Source organism: Montipora foliosa, chromosome 1, assembly GCF_036669935.1.
Source record: "Montipora foliosa isolate CH-2021 chromosome 1, ASM3666993v2, whole genome shotgun sequence".
Lineage (NCBI taxonomy): Eukaryota > Metazoa > Cnidaria > Anthozoa > Scleractinia > Acroporidae > Montipora > Montipora foliosa.
In genome coordinates, this window is record NC_090869.1 from 7,609,135 (window position 1) to 7,626,634 (window position 17,500).

Below are 17,500 nucleotides of genomic sequence, written 5' to 3' on the forward strand. Positions count from 1 at the left end.
CCTGCTAAATTGTTGGCGTAATAGCGTAATAACTGAATAACTGCGCCTAAAAATTCCAGCTAACCAAGCCCCTACATTAACTCTGTGAAGTGTCCGTTCTATTAGCGTAATTACGTAATGAACAACATAACCAAAGATTGCGACGTTGAACAAACATGGAATGGAATACTCCTAGTATTACACAATGTTGGCGTAATAGCGTAATAACGGGCAAAAACTTTCCAGCTTGACCAAGCTCCAATAATAGCACGTTAAAATGTCCATCGTAATAGCGTAATATCGTAATGACACACACAAAGAAAGAACATAAAGATTGCGAATCGGAACAGATGGAACGGAACATTTTTACTACAATACTTGGCGTAATAGCGTAATAACTGCTGAAAATATCTGGCGTGAAAAATGTCCATCGTAAAGCGTAATAACGTAATGAAAAGAAGAGATACAGATAGAAACGTTGAACTATCAATCATGCATGCAACGGCGCAACCCTACTTCCCGAGATCGAAATGTTTGGAGATGAAATGCACTTTAAACGACTGAGTGTATCTAACGTGACCAACCCCGTAGAATAGTCTGACCTGGCTCAACAAACGATTTGTATGTAACGCTACGCTAATGCGCATCAACCATTTGTCTTTTTCTTAAAAGCCTAAAGCGCTGAGGAAATGAAGAAGCGACGACTCGCGGCAGCCTTTACGCCAGATGCAGTTCAACAACGTATTGATCAAAGAAACAAAGCCCAGGACGAGTTACATGCTGCCTTTTCTTTTTTACATGCTATCGACATTGCTATTCTTGTAGATAACTTGGTTATCACAGAGGATCAGGCTTTGCTTTTGCTCTCTTCAAAATTAACGTTTCGAGGAGTTGTGCTTTTGAAAATGGCCTTAGATCATATCCCCATTACCGTTAGTGTCATCCCCAGAGGAAGTACAATACCTCTTCGCTTTTCCATTGCAAAACAAATCCTTGAAAAAAACGGTGTCAAGTTGTCAGAGGCTGAAGTTCAGATTTATGCCCGTATAATGGAACGATACTGCTCAGTGTTTTGCGCATCATTCAAATTTGAGCTCGACGATTCTTTATGGGAACTCACAGGTGAAGGCAGCTATCACTACAACAGATTCATTGTGCCACCAGTGGAGTCATGCCTGCATTGTGATAACGCCCTGGCAATGAATAATATGCCTTCTAAAGCAATAGTTTACGGGATAACAGGTCCTCTGCCGGCAACGAAAGTGATGCTTTGTTGTAATCGGTGCAAAACAAGCTATGGAATAGCATTTTTTTCCGACGAAAAGGGTAAACATCTGTACCCCAAGAAGCACGAATCTCCATTGGTGGAAGCCAGCAATGTAACATACGTAGAGAAGAATCTGTACAAGTGGATTCCAAGTCTTGGGTGAGTTACTGTCATATTGACAATCAAACACACGTTTTGTATGTCTAGTGTCGCTTGATGCCGCTTTGAGAATGACTTGTATACCGTACATTTCCTAAAGAAACGACTTCCCAAGAGTGACCTCGAAAAATTGGGACTGAAATGAAATCTCGAAAGTAGCTAATTTTCGCAAGTAACGAGGGTCGTTCCTTTCTGAAATTTACGGCACTTGTTTACAAATGGGACTGTCACCATTATTAGGAATTTTTTTAATTTTCCTTTACTTTCCAGAAATCATTGCTGGGTTTCATTTAGCGGCTTTTCGGAGGCATATAACGAGGCATTCGTAAACAACATCGAAAAGTACAGGGCGATGGTTGGAGGTAATTCATAATCGGAATTTATCCAAAACGTTTGTTTCCTGCAAAGCCTTTCCGTGCGCTTCAAAATCGCTTTTTTGTTCGATTCTTGATTTAAGGTGATGACATTCTACTAGAAGAGAAAGGCAACTCAAGCGGTTCAACTGCAGGTATGTACCATCCTGTTGGTGAAAGCTGACTGATGTTGCACATTGCTAGCGACACCGCTAACAATAACTCATGTAATTTTGTCCACAAGTTCTCCAGTTCTGTCTTGTCAGTACGTCTTTTCATCTTTTAACGAATGTTAAAGAGTTTCTTTAAGCATTTATAAAATAATTTGTATTTCTACGCTCAAAACAGCTAGTGCTATTTAATTTTTATTTTTTTCTGTTGTAACTTGTATTCAGAGCAAGAGCCATCTGAATTTGCTGACCTGTCGACGGGTTCTCCTAACCAAGACAAGTCCAATAAGGGTTGGTATGAATATCTTGCGTAACCAAGTTATCTTTGGATTCTTTTGAAGAAGCAGTATTTATATCGCCGCCACGAGCAGTCAGATATGAATTAAATTCGCTAACTATTAAGTACCTTTGAAATGAGTAACAAGCATGTTTCTTATGTTTTAAGCAAATCTTCCTGGTGAGATCTCTGGTAAAACAGTTGCAAAATGTTTCTGGAAGCAGGAGTTGGTGGAGGAGCTGGATGATAAGGTGTTGCGGGAAACATGGATATTCACAGAAAAAAAGAATCCAGATAATACAATGTCTGGAAACGAGGAGGATGCTATGGAGTATCTTGAAAGCCTACGAAGTACCAGTTTGTACTCTCACGCGTGCTCTGAAGGCTGCAAGCGAAAAGGTAATCGCACTGTAATCATTCCTTTTCACACGTAAACGAATAATTGCACGGTAAGTTAAGGCTGGTTTTCTTTAGCGACGTAAGCATAGATAGAAGCTACCCAAGCTAACTGAATATTTACTGCGTTTTGGTAGGATAAACAACACTTATGAAGAACAAGTTAATGCATCCCTGTTTGTTGCAGACTTGCCTGCTTGTTAACCTGAATGTATTTTACGGTCTAGGCATATGAAACGGGTGGACAATTCGCATAAACTCTTAACGAGCTAAGCTAGCAAGAATTTTCGCTTGAATTGTTCTTAGAACCAATAAATTCGTAGTTGTTATGGTCGTTTCCGTTCGTCTTGATCCTTTTGGTGGTTTATTTGTTTTGTTGGTGTTTAATATCAATTGTGTTGTGTTAGGTGGTTACAGTTACCAACGATAAGCCGTTGATAATATTGATAAATTATTTTAAAAACTAAGTGTTTCGTTTCAGTCATGGCATTTGCATCAATGATAAAAATGTAGTCGCGTTTCCTTAATTCGCCAGTCACATTTCCCAAACGTGGACGCTAGCTCCAGCACGAATTTAAAATAAAATCGGGCTTTGGGGACGAGATTGGGAAGGTAAACTGGTTAACAAGGCAACAGGAATGTCACACGAAAACACCATTTCTTTTGTATTTAGTTGCTGTCTCGAAACAGAACCCGGTGACTCCCATTTTCTTATTATTTTCTTGGTAATAATAATAATAATAAAAATAATAATAATAATAATAATAATAATAATAATAATAATAATAATAATAATAATAATAAGGCATATGAAAACCGTAGATATCCCTGTCGTTGTTGGTACACTTGGTACAGTAAAGAGCGGAATGGTAGAAAATATGAGGCAAGTATCAGAAAGAGCAACTGTGACAGGTACAAAAGATCTGCGTGCTGGGATCTGCGCGAATCCTCAGAAAGGTGCTTAGTTTATGAACAGAATTATTCACTTGCGTGACTGATGCTGCAGGTGCATGGTTTGCGCCCGGCCGACGCACAAAATGACACCAGCAAAGATAACCCGCTCCCTTAGGAAGCAAACGGGAAAAAAGATCATCCAGTTCACAAAGATGATGATGATAATAATAACAATAATAATAATAATAATGATGGTGATGATAATTGAACTTTATTTTTAACACGATGTTTAAAGCTGAATATCTTGTGGGGTCGTGGACAAAGGATATCAAATCAAATCAATACAGATCAAATCATATTGGTTTCATCTTTAACCGGTGAAGAGACTTGCGCAAATCGATAAAAACGGGTGTGGATCGACGCCTGAGCAAAGGGTTTGTGTCTGCACCATTCCTCCCGGGGTATTGGTTCAGGAGCCAGTGCTTTTTACGATTACGGTCAATGATGTAAGTCCAGTGCTTTAATGATTAAATATGCAGACTACATTAGTTGTATCATACCTGTGGCACTTGAGGGTCATTCAGATAATGTCCCAGAAAAGTTGATGATGCTTAATTTAAGTGAGACTAAGATGTTTATCAAGAGTTGGACAACCCGACCCCCGTCCCATCGCCAAGAGCGAGCAGGTATCATACTTGAAGCCATCCAGGGCTATCCCACAAACTGGGAATCTGATAAAACGCAAACATATCCCTCATTACTAATTTAATGCTCTAATCATGCAACTCTTCGGGAGTAACCTTACAATTAAATAATTATTCCAAATTGATGGCCTACAGGTAAGAGCGCTTAAATTTTCATATATTCAATACACTACACCCATTTAGCAGATTCTTCAGGAAAGGAATAAGAAGTTATCGAATAGTATTGTGGGCACTCCTTTGCACCCTCTTCAAGATCTCGTAAGAATCGCGAACTCTTCGTGGGGCACACCCCTACCATATTCCACGTGTCAATTAAAAATGCTTTCTGTATTGATGCTACAATATTCGGTCTTTATTTGACAGTATGTTTTACAGTTATTCATGTTCATATGGACAGTTTTTTTTTACAATCAGAACCAGTATGGAAAATAGTATGTTTTGGTCTGAATAAGTTCGGATTTACAAATCCGGGCAGGAAACCTGTGTCAATATATCCGAGGAGTACCTGTTTGGAGGAAAATAGCCTCGGACCAGCCCGCTCTCTCATATAAACACATCGAAAGTCTACAAAGGAGGAAGCGGCGAAGAAAATGTTCTGCTCTTCTGCGGGTTTCGGTGTTCTTGTCTGGGAAAAGACATTTAAGGACGTTCGCGCCAATTGTTTCTGCGCATCCTTACTGCGCACGCAAATGCACACGCCACGTCATACACGAGCGCGCGCGCTTAGTAATAAAATGAGAACTGATAGGGCAAAAGGCCATTGCAATAGCTTTGCCTGGATTTAACGGTCTTGGACGTTCGGTGACCCCTATTTTTCTTTCCAGAAACGGATTTTATTTACAATTATCTCCACGTTGTCCAAAAATGAACAAAAAATCAATGTGGGAAGTTCAAAAAATTTCAAGAGTTCTGCTCACGGGACATCAAATCCTGCCATCTTGCTGCTGCAAGGCGCGTGAAACTGTGGTCGCTAAATGCGAACTTGATCTTTAAGGGAACCTCACCAGTTGACTAAATTCACTTAATTAGTCCACTTAAACAATATTTGGCAGAGAACATTTCACTTCAAAGATTTAATTGCAATATATTTGGGTTTACAGACACTGGCCTTATTCGATAACGAAGTCCGATTTTGTCACATTTTGGGTGTTTTTCCGGACATGTTCTCTCCAAAACGAAGTCGGTGACCCCCCATTTTTTTTACATTTCTGACATAACTAACTCATCATCTTTCAGTGGTAAAAGTTTCAGAAGAAAATCAATGTTGAAAAAATTTCGCGCGAACGTCCTTAAAAGGGCTTTACTTTTAACATTAAAAAATAAGGGTGGATCCGCCACTGATAACTGCGATGATCTCGAAACTTATTCTTGTTTCATTCCCACAGTTCAAATGTATGTCATAAATACATCGTTTCTTCATTACTATGATCTCGTAAAGGCACTGCTCGAGGTGAATCACTTTAGCATGTTCAAACTTTCCGCAATTGATATACGGGAAATCGCCTTCTTCACCGGTGGAGGGAGACCAAAAATCTTTGTCGACCCATTTCTCGCTCACAAGGCGCTCGGTTGGACTTTTCTGAGGCCATTTAACTACGTAGCAAACGTGCTCATTCCTTGATGACTTTTCAGAGATAGTGACGACAAGAAGCTTCGAATTTTTTGCACAATGATGGATGGAAATTATTATTTAGTTGTCTTCTATATTTTGACGACCACTCCACAACGCGAATTTTATGCACAATGATGGATGGAAATTATTATTTAGTTGTCTTCTATTTTTGGACGACCACTCCACAACACGGTAAGCAACTAGTTTGCTTTCTTTGTCTTTGATGACAATCTATGAAGTTGTGGTATCATCGCTTATTTCCTCAACTTTCCTTGTAAGTCACTGCCTTCTTCTAGGTCTCTGATGACAATGACGGAAAGCCAAGGACCGTACCTTTGTTTCTTGAGAAGCGCACGACGGAACCGGGAACCCCACTAGGAAACACATTCGCCGCTTGTTTAATTTATGGGGAACGTTTCAATAAAAGGTGTATAATGCAATAAACAATTTGGCTGGGTAAATCTAATTTACATGACTTTCCTAGTAATATACTGCGCTCTATTAAATCCAAAACGTCCCTATGGCTGTGCCGCCCTTTCAACAAATCTCATATGCCCGATAACCGAAATGAACCCCACACTTAAGGACAGAAAGTGTCTAAATTCCCAATAAGTGACTGAACTTTCCCGCGCGACTATCCGTTTATCGTTTTATATCGCAACAGTAAGCTTATTGATACGGTCTAATTGCCGATGCTTCACTGTTACGAAATGGAGACAAAAAATGTAGTTCAGAAGTGTCCATAAGAAACAAACCTGTGAAGAAGGTAAAATCCTATTTTAGAAAAAAAAGACATCTTTATGTGAAAAGTGGCAACATCCGTGGGATATAGGAAACGTTGTCTCTATACCACATCCCTACAGTTGTCCCTTAGAACAGTTGTTCCGCTTCACCCCCCTTATTTTGTCGTCCAATACACTGATATCGCTGTAACGATATTTTGCTTTCCTTTTAGACACAAGCTAAGCTATCGTAGTGTATGCACCACATCATTCAGATTCGTTTTTGTGATCTGGGTTCTCAGTACGTGTGACTTGTTTCAAACAATGTCTGAAAAATCAAGCATGGAGAGCATTGAGCCTTTTTATGGGTACCCGCGGATGTCGATTTCTTCGCGGGTTTTCCATCAAATCGAAATTAAAATTGAAATCATGACTTGTCATACGAGAATTGTTCAACGTGGTATTGTCATGGCACAGCTTAAGCAACTTCGACGACGACGGTAGTGAGAAGGTAATAATAATAATAATAATAATAATAATAATAATAATAATAATAATAATAATAATAATAATAATGTTTTGGTCGCAAGCCAATCTCTTTCTATGTTAGGGAGGCCCCATGAAGCCACCTTGTGATTAAGCATCTCATGGATACTGTCTCAGTCCATGATGACTAAATGGACCTTTGCTGTGCTAAAATAACGGCATAATATCTGGAATGGCACTGTTTGAAATGTTTCTACAGATGCAATTAAGGAGACGGCAACAAAGTGAGAGACAGTTCTTTGTCAAAGAAGCATGGTGGTTGAGGAACTTTTCCGACCATTTTCGGTTGAAACGCGGTAACTCCTTGGAATAGTTATTACCAGACTAATCAGCATGACAAGTTGAGGCCCGAAACCAACATGGCAGGAGCCCGCGGCCGACTTTAAATGGCCCGCGTAAACGACAGCGGTTGCTGCCAAAGCTTTTTCAACCGTTTCAAACAAGTTTTATAGGTCGTTTGATAGAGTATCAAGCCGGTTGGAAAAGTTGATCAACCTAACCAACGAAAACGGTGTTTTCCCAATAGACCCCGAAAAAACTCAACCAACCCAACCAACAAAAAACGGTTGATCCCAATAGAACACAACCTAAGTGACCAGAGCAAAACAACAGCAGTCTTCAAGGAATTAAAAAAGGACAAGAAGAAGAAGAAAGGTTAACAGTGAATGTCGAAAGGGCTGGATGTTGCAATGGTGTGCTTCACACCTCTGGTTTTCGGTACAAATGAAGGAATGAAAGCGGAATATCACATGCTTTTGAAAAATATCGCTCACAAACCACTTAGATTTTAATTATATTGCTTGTTTATCACAATGTTTATTTAACATGAGGCGCGGTGGTAAAATGGACTGGCCTCTAGAATGCCAAATAACCAGCGATCTAGCAGACTTTTCTTAATAGAGGGCGCAGGTTAGTAGAAAACCTTCAACTTTTCAATCTCACGGCTCTGTTATCATGATAACAAAATGATTATTATGTCATGACGACTGAGTGCCGTGATTACTGAACACTTATTACGTTATTACCCTCTTATGATGGGTTGCAGTGAGTACTAAAGGCTTATTACATTATTACGCTATTACGAGTGAGTATACTTACACTTTTCATTTTCAATGCTTGGTTGGTAAGTGAGTTCTAAAGGTTTATTACATTATTACGCTATTACGACTGAGTATACTTACACTATTCATTTTCAATGCTTGGTTTTTGTGAGTATTAAAGGCTTATTACATTATTACGCTATTACGACTGAGTATACTTACATTTTTCATTTTCAATGCTTGGTTGTAGTGAGTTCTAAAGGTTTATTACATTATTACGCTATTACGACTGAGTATATATACTTACACTTTTCATTTTCAATGCTTGGTTTTTGTGAGTACTAAAGGCTTATTACATTATTACGCTATTACGACTGAGTATACTTACACTTTTCATTTTCAATGCTTGGTTGTAGTGAGTTCTAAAGGTTTATTACATTATTACGCTATTACGACTGAGTATACTTACACTATTCATTTTCAATGCTTGGTTGTAGTGAGTTCTAAAGGTTTATTACATTATTACGCTATTACGACTGAGTATATATACTTACACTTTTCATTTTCAATGCTTGGTTTTTGTGAGTACTAAAGGCTTATTACATTATTACGCTATTACGACTGAGTATACTTACACTTTTCATTTTCAATGCTTGGTTGTAGTGAGTTCTAAAGGTTTATTACATTATTACGCTATTACAACTGAGTATACTTACACTATTCATTTTCAATGCTTGATTGTAGTGAGTTCTAAAGGTTTATTACATTATTACGCTATTACGACTGAGTATATATACTTACACTTTTCATTTTCAATGCTTGGTTTTTGTGAGTACTAAAGGCTTATTACATTATTACGCTATTAAGACTGAGTATACTTACACTATTCATTTTCAATGCTTGGTTGTAGTGAGTTCTAAAGGTTTATTACATTATTACGCTATTACGACTGAGTATATATACTTACACTTTTCATTTTCAATGCTTGGTTTTTGTGAGTAGTAAAGGCTTATTACATTATTACGCTATTACGACTGAGTATACTTACACTTTTCATTTTCAATGCTTGGTTGTAGTGAGTTCTAAAGGTTTATTACATTATTACGCTATTACGACTGAGTATACTTACACTATTCATTTTCAATGCTTGGTTTTTGTGAGTACTAAAGGCTTATTACATTATTACGCTATTACGACTGAGTATATATACTTACACTTTTCATTTGCAATGCTTGGTTGTCGTTGTACTAAAGGATTGTTACCTTATTACGCTATTACAACAGAATATTTTCACTTTTCATTGTCATGACTTGGTTATCGAGAGTACAAAATGCATATTACATTATTACGATATTACAATAGAGTATCCATACACTTTCCCTTAATTTAGTGCGCTATGCTCGATTAGGCGTATTTATACATTATCACGCCATTGCATTGATCGGTTATCGTAAGCAATAAAAGCTTGTTACATTATTACGCTATTACGACGTTTTCAAGGTTCACTTACGCTAACTCTATCACTTTCCATACCATTCGTTATCGCGAGTGTGAACAACCTTTTAATGCTATTACAACGAACAAGTTACTCTCGCATTTTAAATTTTCAACACTCAGTTACCGTGATTGCTAACGGCCAATTACTTTATTACGCTATTACGAGCACGTTACTACTAACAGCTCATATCCTCCATGATTACGAAAGGTATTAAACCATTCTTATGATTGCCACCACAGTGAAATCCAAGATTGCGTGTATTAAAGGCAACCAACATACTTTATTCTCGAGAGTAGCCCTTACGCTATTACGACGTAATAACCAAAAAAAAAAAAACGTTAAACCTATACTGGGCATGGTATACTCTTGAAAGCAGTGTGCGACAGTTATACTGCAAAGACCCAAAGGGGTATAAACCCCTCAGGCCTCCATCCCAAAGAGAAAACTGGTACTCACTTTGTTCTCTTTTGTTTTAATGGCCATTACTGAAAGGTTTCAGCATATTAAATTAATTTGCATCTGCCCGCGCAGGGGTCTTGACCAATACCTCCCAGAGCATATAAATAAACAAAGATGACATAATGTAAAAGACGTGGTTACTGGTCATTGTGGTGGTAAAATGAGATTTCACTGCTCCATCAGTAAAATATGGTTAAAGGAACATGACCGTACTAAAAGGGCTATTCATGTCTTCGTGTTCTTTGTAGTTGGTCATTCAAAGTCATAAAATCAATGTTCCTGTTGTGAATAAAATGAGGACATAAAGACTTAATTTGTTCCTTGATCTCAGATTATAACGTACAATCACTTGCATTGGCCAAATCTGTTAAGGCCTCATTCATTACTACTGAAGAGCACATGTAATGCCTACAAGCTACATAGTAGAACCTGTACAACTGGCTACTTTAATGCACAGAGTCTCGCTATAAAAGGCTCAGTTAGCCGTCCAAGTTTCACTTAGCAGTTTGTCTTCTATAGTAAACCAACTAGCTGTTTGCAATTTGTTAAAGGTTTCCCCCTCCCTCCCTTTGGAGATGGGTTAGATATGTCGCTTTGCCTTGGGTCACTCCTGTGTCTGTGCAGCGACCTCCCCCAAGCTCTTTGGCTCGTTTGCCTTTGTCCATTGCTCGCTAACCAATACTCTTGTCCGATCCAGCACGTGCTGTTTACCACTCAGTTAGTAGTGCTGGGGAGATAAGTGAGGTTGTTCTATGTCACGCAATCCGGAAGTCGAATAGGTTAACCAGCCGCAAGGCAGTGTTCCCCTCAAAAAATGCCAATACGTCTGTTGTCTCGTTCTATTGTGCCTTGCGTTATGAGTTAAAAAGCTAATTAAGTTGATACCAAGGAACAGTGACATTTATAAATAATAAAGCGTATAATAACTATATAATCATTTGTCTTACAGCGTAGTCACTTAGGTAGTAGACCGCACACAATCAGTTCTACAACCAGTGACTATTATCATGAGACAAATGATTCTACATAAACTTTATTACTTAACATTGCCATACTATATAACTTAAAATGCCTCCAAGGGCCTTCATCAATAATAATTGTAAAATTGTCTTTAAACTCTGCCTTTTCGGTAAGGTTATATTAAGAGAAAACTGAAAAAACTGAAAATTTCTTGTTTGACACACCTGCTCCTTTGCCACTTACTGATGCCAACACACCAGCACTTTGCTTCTGGCCTGTCAGCTCCACACACACTAAACGACAACCTTGTTTGCAGTATTGAGCAATCTACCAAATTCAAAATGAAGATAATCTTTAAAAAGATGCTTAATACATAGATACTGTTTGTTTCATGAGGCATTTCCTTGGGCTTGTACCAAAAAAACTAATTCACTACTTGCACAATCCCATAATACACCTCTATTACCCCCCAAAAACTTTTCCATAACGTTTAAAAATAGAGTAGTGGTAGTGAAGAGCTGACATAGTAAAATAATGGTTTGACACTGACTAGTTTTTTTGATGTTTTGTGCAAGACGTTTCGGCTGGTGCTTAAGCCTTCATCAGTTGCAATATAATGGTAGCACGCTGATGAAAATCCACGTGCAGTCTCGCGCTATGTTTCAAGAAACTGCATGGGGATTTTCATCAGCGCGTGCTCGATGTGCTGTTATTTGAATCACGCTTGCTACCGTTATATTGCAACTGATGAAGGCTTAAGCACCAGCCGAAATCCGCGGAGGGGGGTAAAAATCCGCTAGCGGATATGGACAGATATGGACCGGGGGGTCCATATCCGCTAGCAGATTTTTACCCCCCTCCACGGATTTGGACCCCTTAACAAAACTCAGTAAAAACATTACCATACATAATTTTCTTACATAATTTTCTTGTAGAAAGTGATAATAATTCAGAAAGTAGGTTTTTAGAGAAGTTTTTCAGAAAGTATGTTTTTAAAGTAGGTACTTTTTAATTAAAAACATACGCGTAGACGTTATCTTGTTCTCAGCATTGCGTCTCAATTTAAGATTTTCGTTAAATTAACCTACAGTTGTAAGTTTGTTGTTTACCTCTGGAATGAAAACAAAACGTGAAATTTACAAACCATTTATAAATAAGCCAAGAGTTCCAACAGTTCACAATAGACACGTTTTGACATATCGTAAAAGAGGGAGACTAAGTTCGACAACGATGGGAGAGAAATCATCCAACGGGGGTTATTGCGTGATGACTGCCCAGTGTTTGCACGACGTGACATAAAGTAGCCAATAAAATCGCGCGACAAATAATCGTTGGGACAAACTTGATGTTACACTGCAGGTGTCACAGTGATATGTGTATCCCCGTGATATGTGTATCCGGCCAAAATAATGCTTAAAATTGCTTGACATTTTTTAAGAATGATTGACCATTCTCAGAATAATTAATGAATATATATTTCACGGAAATTCTGTGAGAATTTCAGACTGAAGTTTTGTAAACACTGTCCTTTATCGCGGCTGCCCTGTCTCCCAGCATTTATTACATTAACCAGCTTAGTACAATCGGCGAAATAATTTATTTGTGTAAAAAGACCTGTTTCAAAGAATTTTTACACTCACCCATCGTAAACACACTGTTGTACATCATACGTAAGCGTATTAAACCTTGTTTATTGTACACGCTGATGGTGATTCCCTGAACAAAGACTAGCTAAGTTACGACTTACGGTGTGAAGATGCGAACATCTCACTCGGGTTTGCAATCCAAACAGAAGGCCGGCGTTAAGGTAACTATTCCTAACTTGATTTGCAAACAAATATGCTGCCAATACTTCTTCAATCATTTCACTACTCGTGAGTTCGCTTTTAAGGGAAATGGATCGCGTGTTTAATACCAACACAAAGTCCTAAATGACTTCAAAATCCAAGCTGTCGTTCGAGTGTCTGTCAGCATTTAATATCTGGTTTAGCTGTTAATGAAACACAGGCTAGGTCCTTTTGCGACGCTTTTCATCTTAAAATAGACAACGTTTTATTGGTGCGGTTCGTATTCTTCGGTCCTTTGTTCTTGTCTGCAGGAAGGCTGCAGATTCGACAGATGTATTGCAGACAAGGTCTGCAGACATTTTACAGATATTCTGCAGACATTCTGCAGATGTTCTACAGACATTCTACAGATGATCTGTACATAATCTGTAGATGACCTGAAGACAACCCGCAAATCTGCTACATATCTGCCGGCAGATCTGTAGGCAGATCTGTAGCAGACTAAAAACAGATCTGCTGGTTTCGTATTGGCCATATTACATGTATATGTAAACATGCATTGATTATATGCGGAAATTTAAACAATTTATAGATCTAACAATTAGGCCCGTCCAATGTATTTACACGCTTATGCTAGATCAGGACTTAAACTTGCGACCAAGACAGTCGCATTTACGACTGAATTCTTTCTGTTTGCGATTATGAAGATATCCGGAGGAGTCGCCAATTTGCGACCAGCTTTCACCGTTAAAATAAAAGGGCTTACTTAGCAAATGGCATTTTGCAGAAACTCTTCTTAAAATAAATAAAGCGATAAAAAATATTTTGTTTCTCATCATGAATTTTGTTTCAATTTGGAGAAAGGGAGCAAAATTGTACTGTGGTTGGACCACGACCCATTCCCTCGATCACATATGTATTGCAGGCTCCTTTTTGTTTTGTAAAACTATTGCTGGTTTTCACTCACGTGATCAACAGCCATGTTTTTCAACGAAAACAAAAGGAAGCGTTTGCATAATAATAGAGTTAAATTCCCAGAGGATTTGGTCGGGGCACCAACATGGCCGCCTTTTCTTTGTTTAGGGCACCAACATGGCGGTCGTGACGTCATGTGAAAACCGAGAATAGGGCATCACAATGATTGTCCCCACTTTTGCAAATGATGCAATTTAATTTGCAACTGTAAGTTGTGGCTAAATCTTCATATCTTGTTGCATCTTTTTTAAAAATTTTGAGCCTAGGAGGTAGGGCACATGTTACATATGGCAATGGGTACAAATAAGCAACATGTGACCTTAACACAGCAAGAATCAAGATTTAGATTTCAAAGATTTATTATTATTATTATTATGCACTATTTCAGAAAATACATAATGGGCATAACAATTAAAAGAAAGAAGGAAACACACTAATTATATTTGAGTGAGAAAAAGTGGAAAAGTCCGTAGTGGCCGCTTTTGAGATGGCCACTACCACAGGAATTAAATGAAAGGAAAAAAATAATAAGAATAAGAATTAGGAAGGAAGGGAATATAATATTATTATATTTGGCTGTCAAGGAGGTAGTGCTTATACTGTTCGATAATCCTAACCCTAACCCTAAAAAGGTACAGCCACAAACTTATGAAAACAGTTTAACTAGAGTCCAGGCTCATTGCCAAACAATGCGTGGAAACTGCTTGCAAACGAAATGACGTGTTTTCTTCAACATTGAAGAAAACACATCATTTCGTTCTTAAGATGAAAGTTCGTAAGCAGTTTCCACACATTTTTCGGCAATGAGCCTGGACTCTAGTGAAACATACCCTTGCTTGCAGGCTTAAAATTTTTTAATATATGAAAATTTAGCCACAAGTTATGCTAAAAGTAGGGAGTATGGGTCCATGACTCTCTTACAGATCATTCTTATGGCATTTGTATTTCAATTACATTGTACTGGTAAATTATTATAATAGTAAATATTAATTTTAATAATGCCTAAATCCAGTCTCCCAACAACATTTCCAAGAGGTGATTACCGTGTCATCTCTGCTCCCACAATTGACAAAGCAACACGAATATGAGTAGAACAGTGACTGCAACAAATCTTTTCTGAGAAAAACTGTAGAAAGAACTTTTCATTTGATTACTCACCTTTGAAATGATGTCTGACTGATTGGTAACATCCTTGCTTCGACCAGACAATTGTTCAAGCAGTCCAGCTTGCTCAACAGTTTGGATTCTTGACTTAACAACTAAGGCTTGCCAAGAATGACACACTGGAGCACTAGAAAGTGATAATTGGCATAATTGCTTCAAATCCTAACCTCGAATCTCTAGTTTGTTATTTGTCATTCCCTGGATATACGAAATCATAGTTAATAGAGGGGACTGGTTTTGAAGCCTGGCAAACATCAAAGGAGCAAACAAAGATGCCAAGAATTAGGTCGGAAAGTCCATGACCGTGGACAATCTTTTATTTTGCGCTCATACACAATGCATGAATTATGTAACCAACACGTTTCTATTGGTTAGTTCCTCAGTACAGTGTAAACAACTGTGTTTTATGCATGGTCAAGGCCAAAAACCTACAACAAAGAAATTTGTCGGGTTTCATAACCATTCCCCTCTATTAACTATGACTAAAATGAAAGGAGAAGGATATTGAAATGAAAACTTTTTTCTGTTATGACACCGGCATCCTTGGAAAAAAAACCCTGAATGCTCTAAACAGAAGTTGAAGCTATCATCTTTGTATGAAAACCTGGGCCATAATAAGCTAACTTCTTGATCAGAACAGTTAAAGCTTCGCTCACCATACTTGGGTACTACATGACTTGTATATCTACCACCATCTATCCAACGTTAGTCCACAAAATGACTTTTAAATAACATTACATTATTATTTAACCCAGTACATAATTTTATCCTACAAACAAATCAATATCAATACTGATGACCTGTAATTAATTCCTAAAATATAAACAAATAAGATTAAGTTCAGGATTAATTTCTTCTCTGAAATATTTATCAAATGGCCAATTATGGTAATATTGGAAAACCACTGAGATCATAATAAAATCACCTCAAATATAGTTTTGAGTTATGTGCAATAAAATCATGTAAAATTAGTAAAACTACAGCACAATTTTGCACTGGGAAAGTGGGCATGAGGTGATACAGTAACATACCCTTGAGGTCTGGAGAAGATCCCTTGGTAAGGTATTTCACTTGAATTCCATCCTATCTTGGTGACACCAGGCACAGCCTTAAATGTCTCCAAAACAAACCCTTGCTGATAAGGTTCACTTAATTTACCATACTTGCTGGTAACATCTGAAGATACCACTGTTTGCCCACCAACCAGGCCAAAAGAACCTGCAAAATATCAGCAAACTTGTAACTGGTCCTGAAGGGTGATTTACTCACATTTTGGCAATTCTGCCTACTTAAGCAGGGGATCCCAGCAACAAGGGAAAAAAAAAAGAAACGTTTTCAGCATAGAAAGACACAGGAAAAACTATTGTACATTAACCACTCAATGTTATTAAATCACACTTCAGGACCGCTTAGAGAGTTTGCCAATATAAATATTATACCATTGTGAACATTATGCAGTATAATTATGTTCCATCTACTAAAAAGAGCACTCAACTCTAAGAGGAGCAGTGATGATGATGATGATGATGATTATTATTTTATTTTTGAAAACATGGTACAGCATAAAGGCAAAAAAATTGTGGGTAGTTAATTGCAGATTAAGAAATGACCAATTATTGATGAAAAAGCAAAATTTCAAAGAAGCATAAAACCAATGCCCTGGTTGACATATAGAGATGACATAGTTGACATTTGGACCCAAGGTTCGTCCAAATTGTTTGAATTCACAGCTGATTATAGGAATAATTTTATGAATTAATACAGAAGAGCAGGGATGGCCCAGGTCCTTTTCCCAGACTTGGTGTCATGTGTGGATTGAGTGCATGTGTTGGTTCTCTTCTCTACTCTGAGAGGTTTTTCTCCAGATACTCCAGCTTTCTCCCTCCTCAAAAAGCAATGTTTGACTTGATGTCAGATAAATTGATTTGATTTCCATGATCAGTGTCCTAAATAATTTTTAATGCCCCAACAGTAGAACAGTAGAAGACAACACTTACCATAAATAAGTACATCATCATTATTATTATTATTATTATTATTATTATTATTATTATTATTATTATTATTATTATTATTATTATTATTATTATTATTATTATTATTATCATTATTATCATTATTATTATTTCCATTCCTTGTAGACTCAGGCAGGATATTCAGCCTGGTTTGTAAAGTCCTTGGGAGCAGCTGGTTACAACAAGTCACCACAGGTCATTATTATTATTATTATTATTATTATTATTATAATTATACATTCAGATAGTTCTTTGCACACATCTTGGATCTCACATTATCAGACATTCCAACCCTCCAGATTTGATTGTGAGTCTCCCGATTTGATGTGTTGTCTCCCACTCTCCCGATTTTTATCAGATTCTCTCTACTTATCATGAAATTCTGTAAACAAGGAAAAAAATTGCTTGTCTTAAATATTTTTTCGCGACCTGAGGGTAAAACGTTATGTATTACACTTTCTTATCCTATTATGTCTCATCCAGTCTCTCCACTGAACAGAAATGAATGAAGGGGTAGTTTCTA

The 17,500-nt window shown here is 37.7% G+C and overlaps 1 protein-coding gene across 1 annotated transcript in view; it reads right to left on the minus strand.

The window, feature by feature from the left end:
* Nucleotides 1-17,500, minus strand: part of LOC137968854 (uncharacterized) — a 30,826-nt gene that overhangs the window by 11,196 nt on the left and 2,130 nt on the right. The window contains exons 3-5 of the mRNA XM_068815351.1: nt 15,994-16,180; nt 14,957-15,089; nt 11,261-11,363 (exon numbers count right to left, since the gene is read on the minus strand). Of these exons, the coding sequence (XP_068671452.1) occupies nt 11,261-11,363; nt 14,957-15,089; nt 15,994-16,180 (423 nt within the window). The remainder of the gene's footprint in view (nt 1-11,260; nt 11,364-14,956; nt 15,090-15,993; nt 16,181-17,500) is intronic.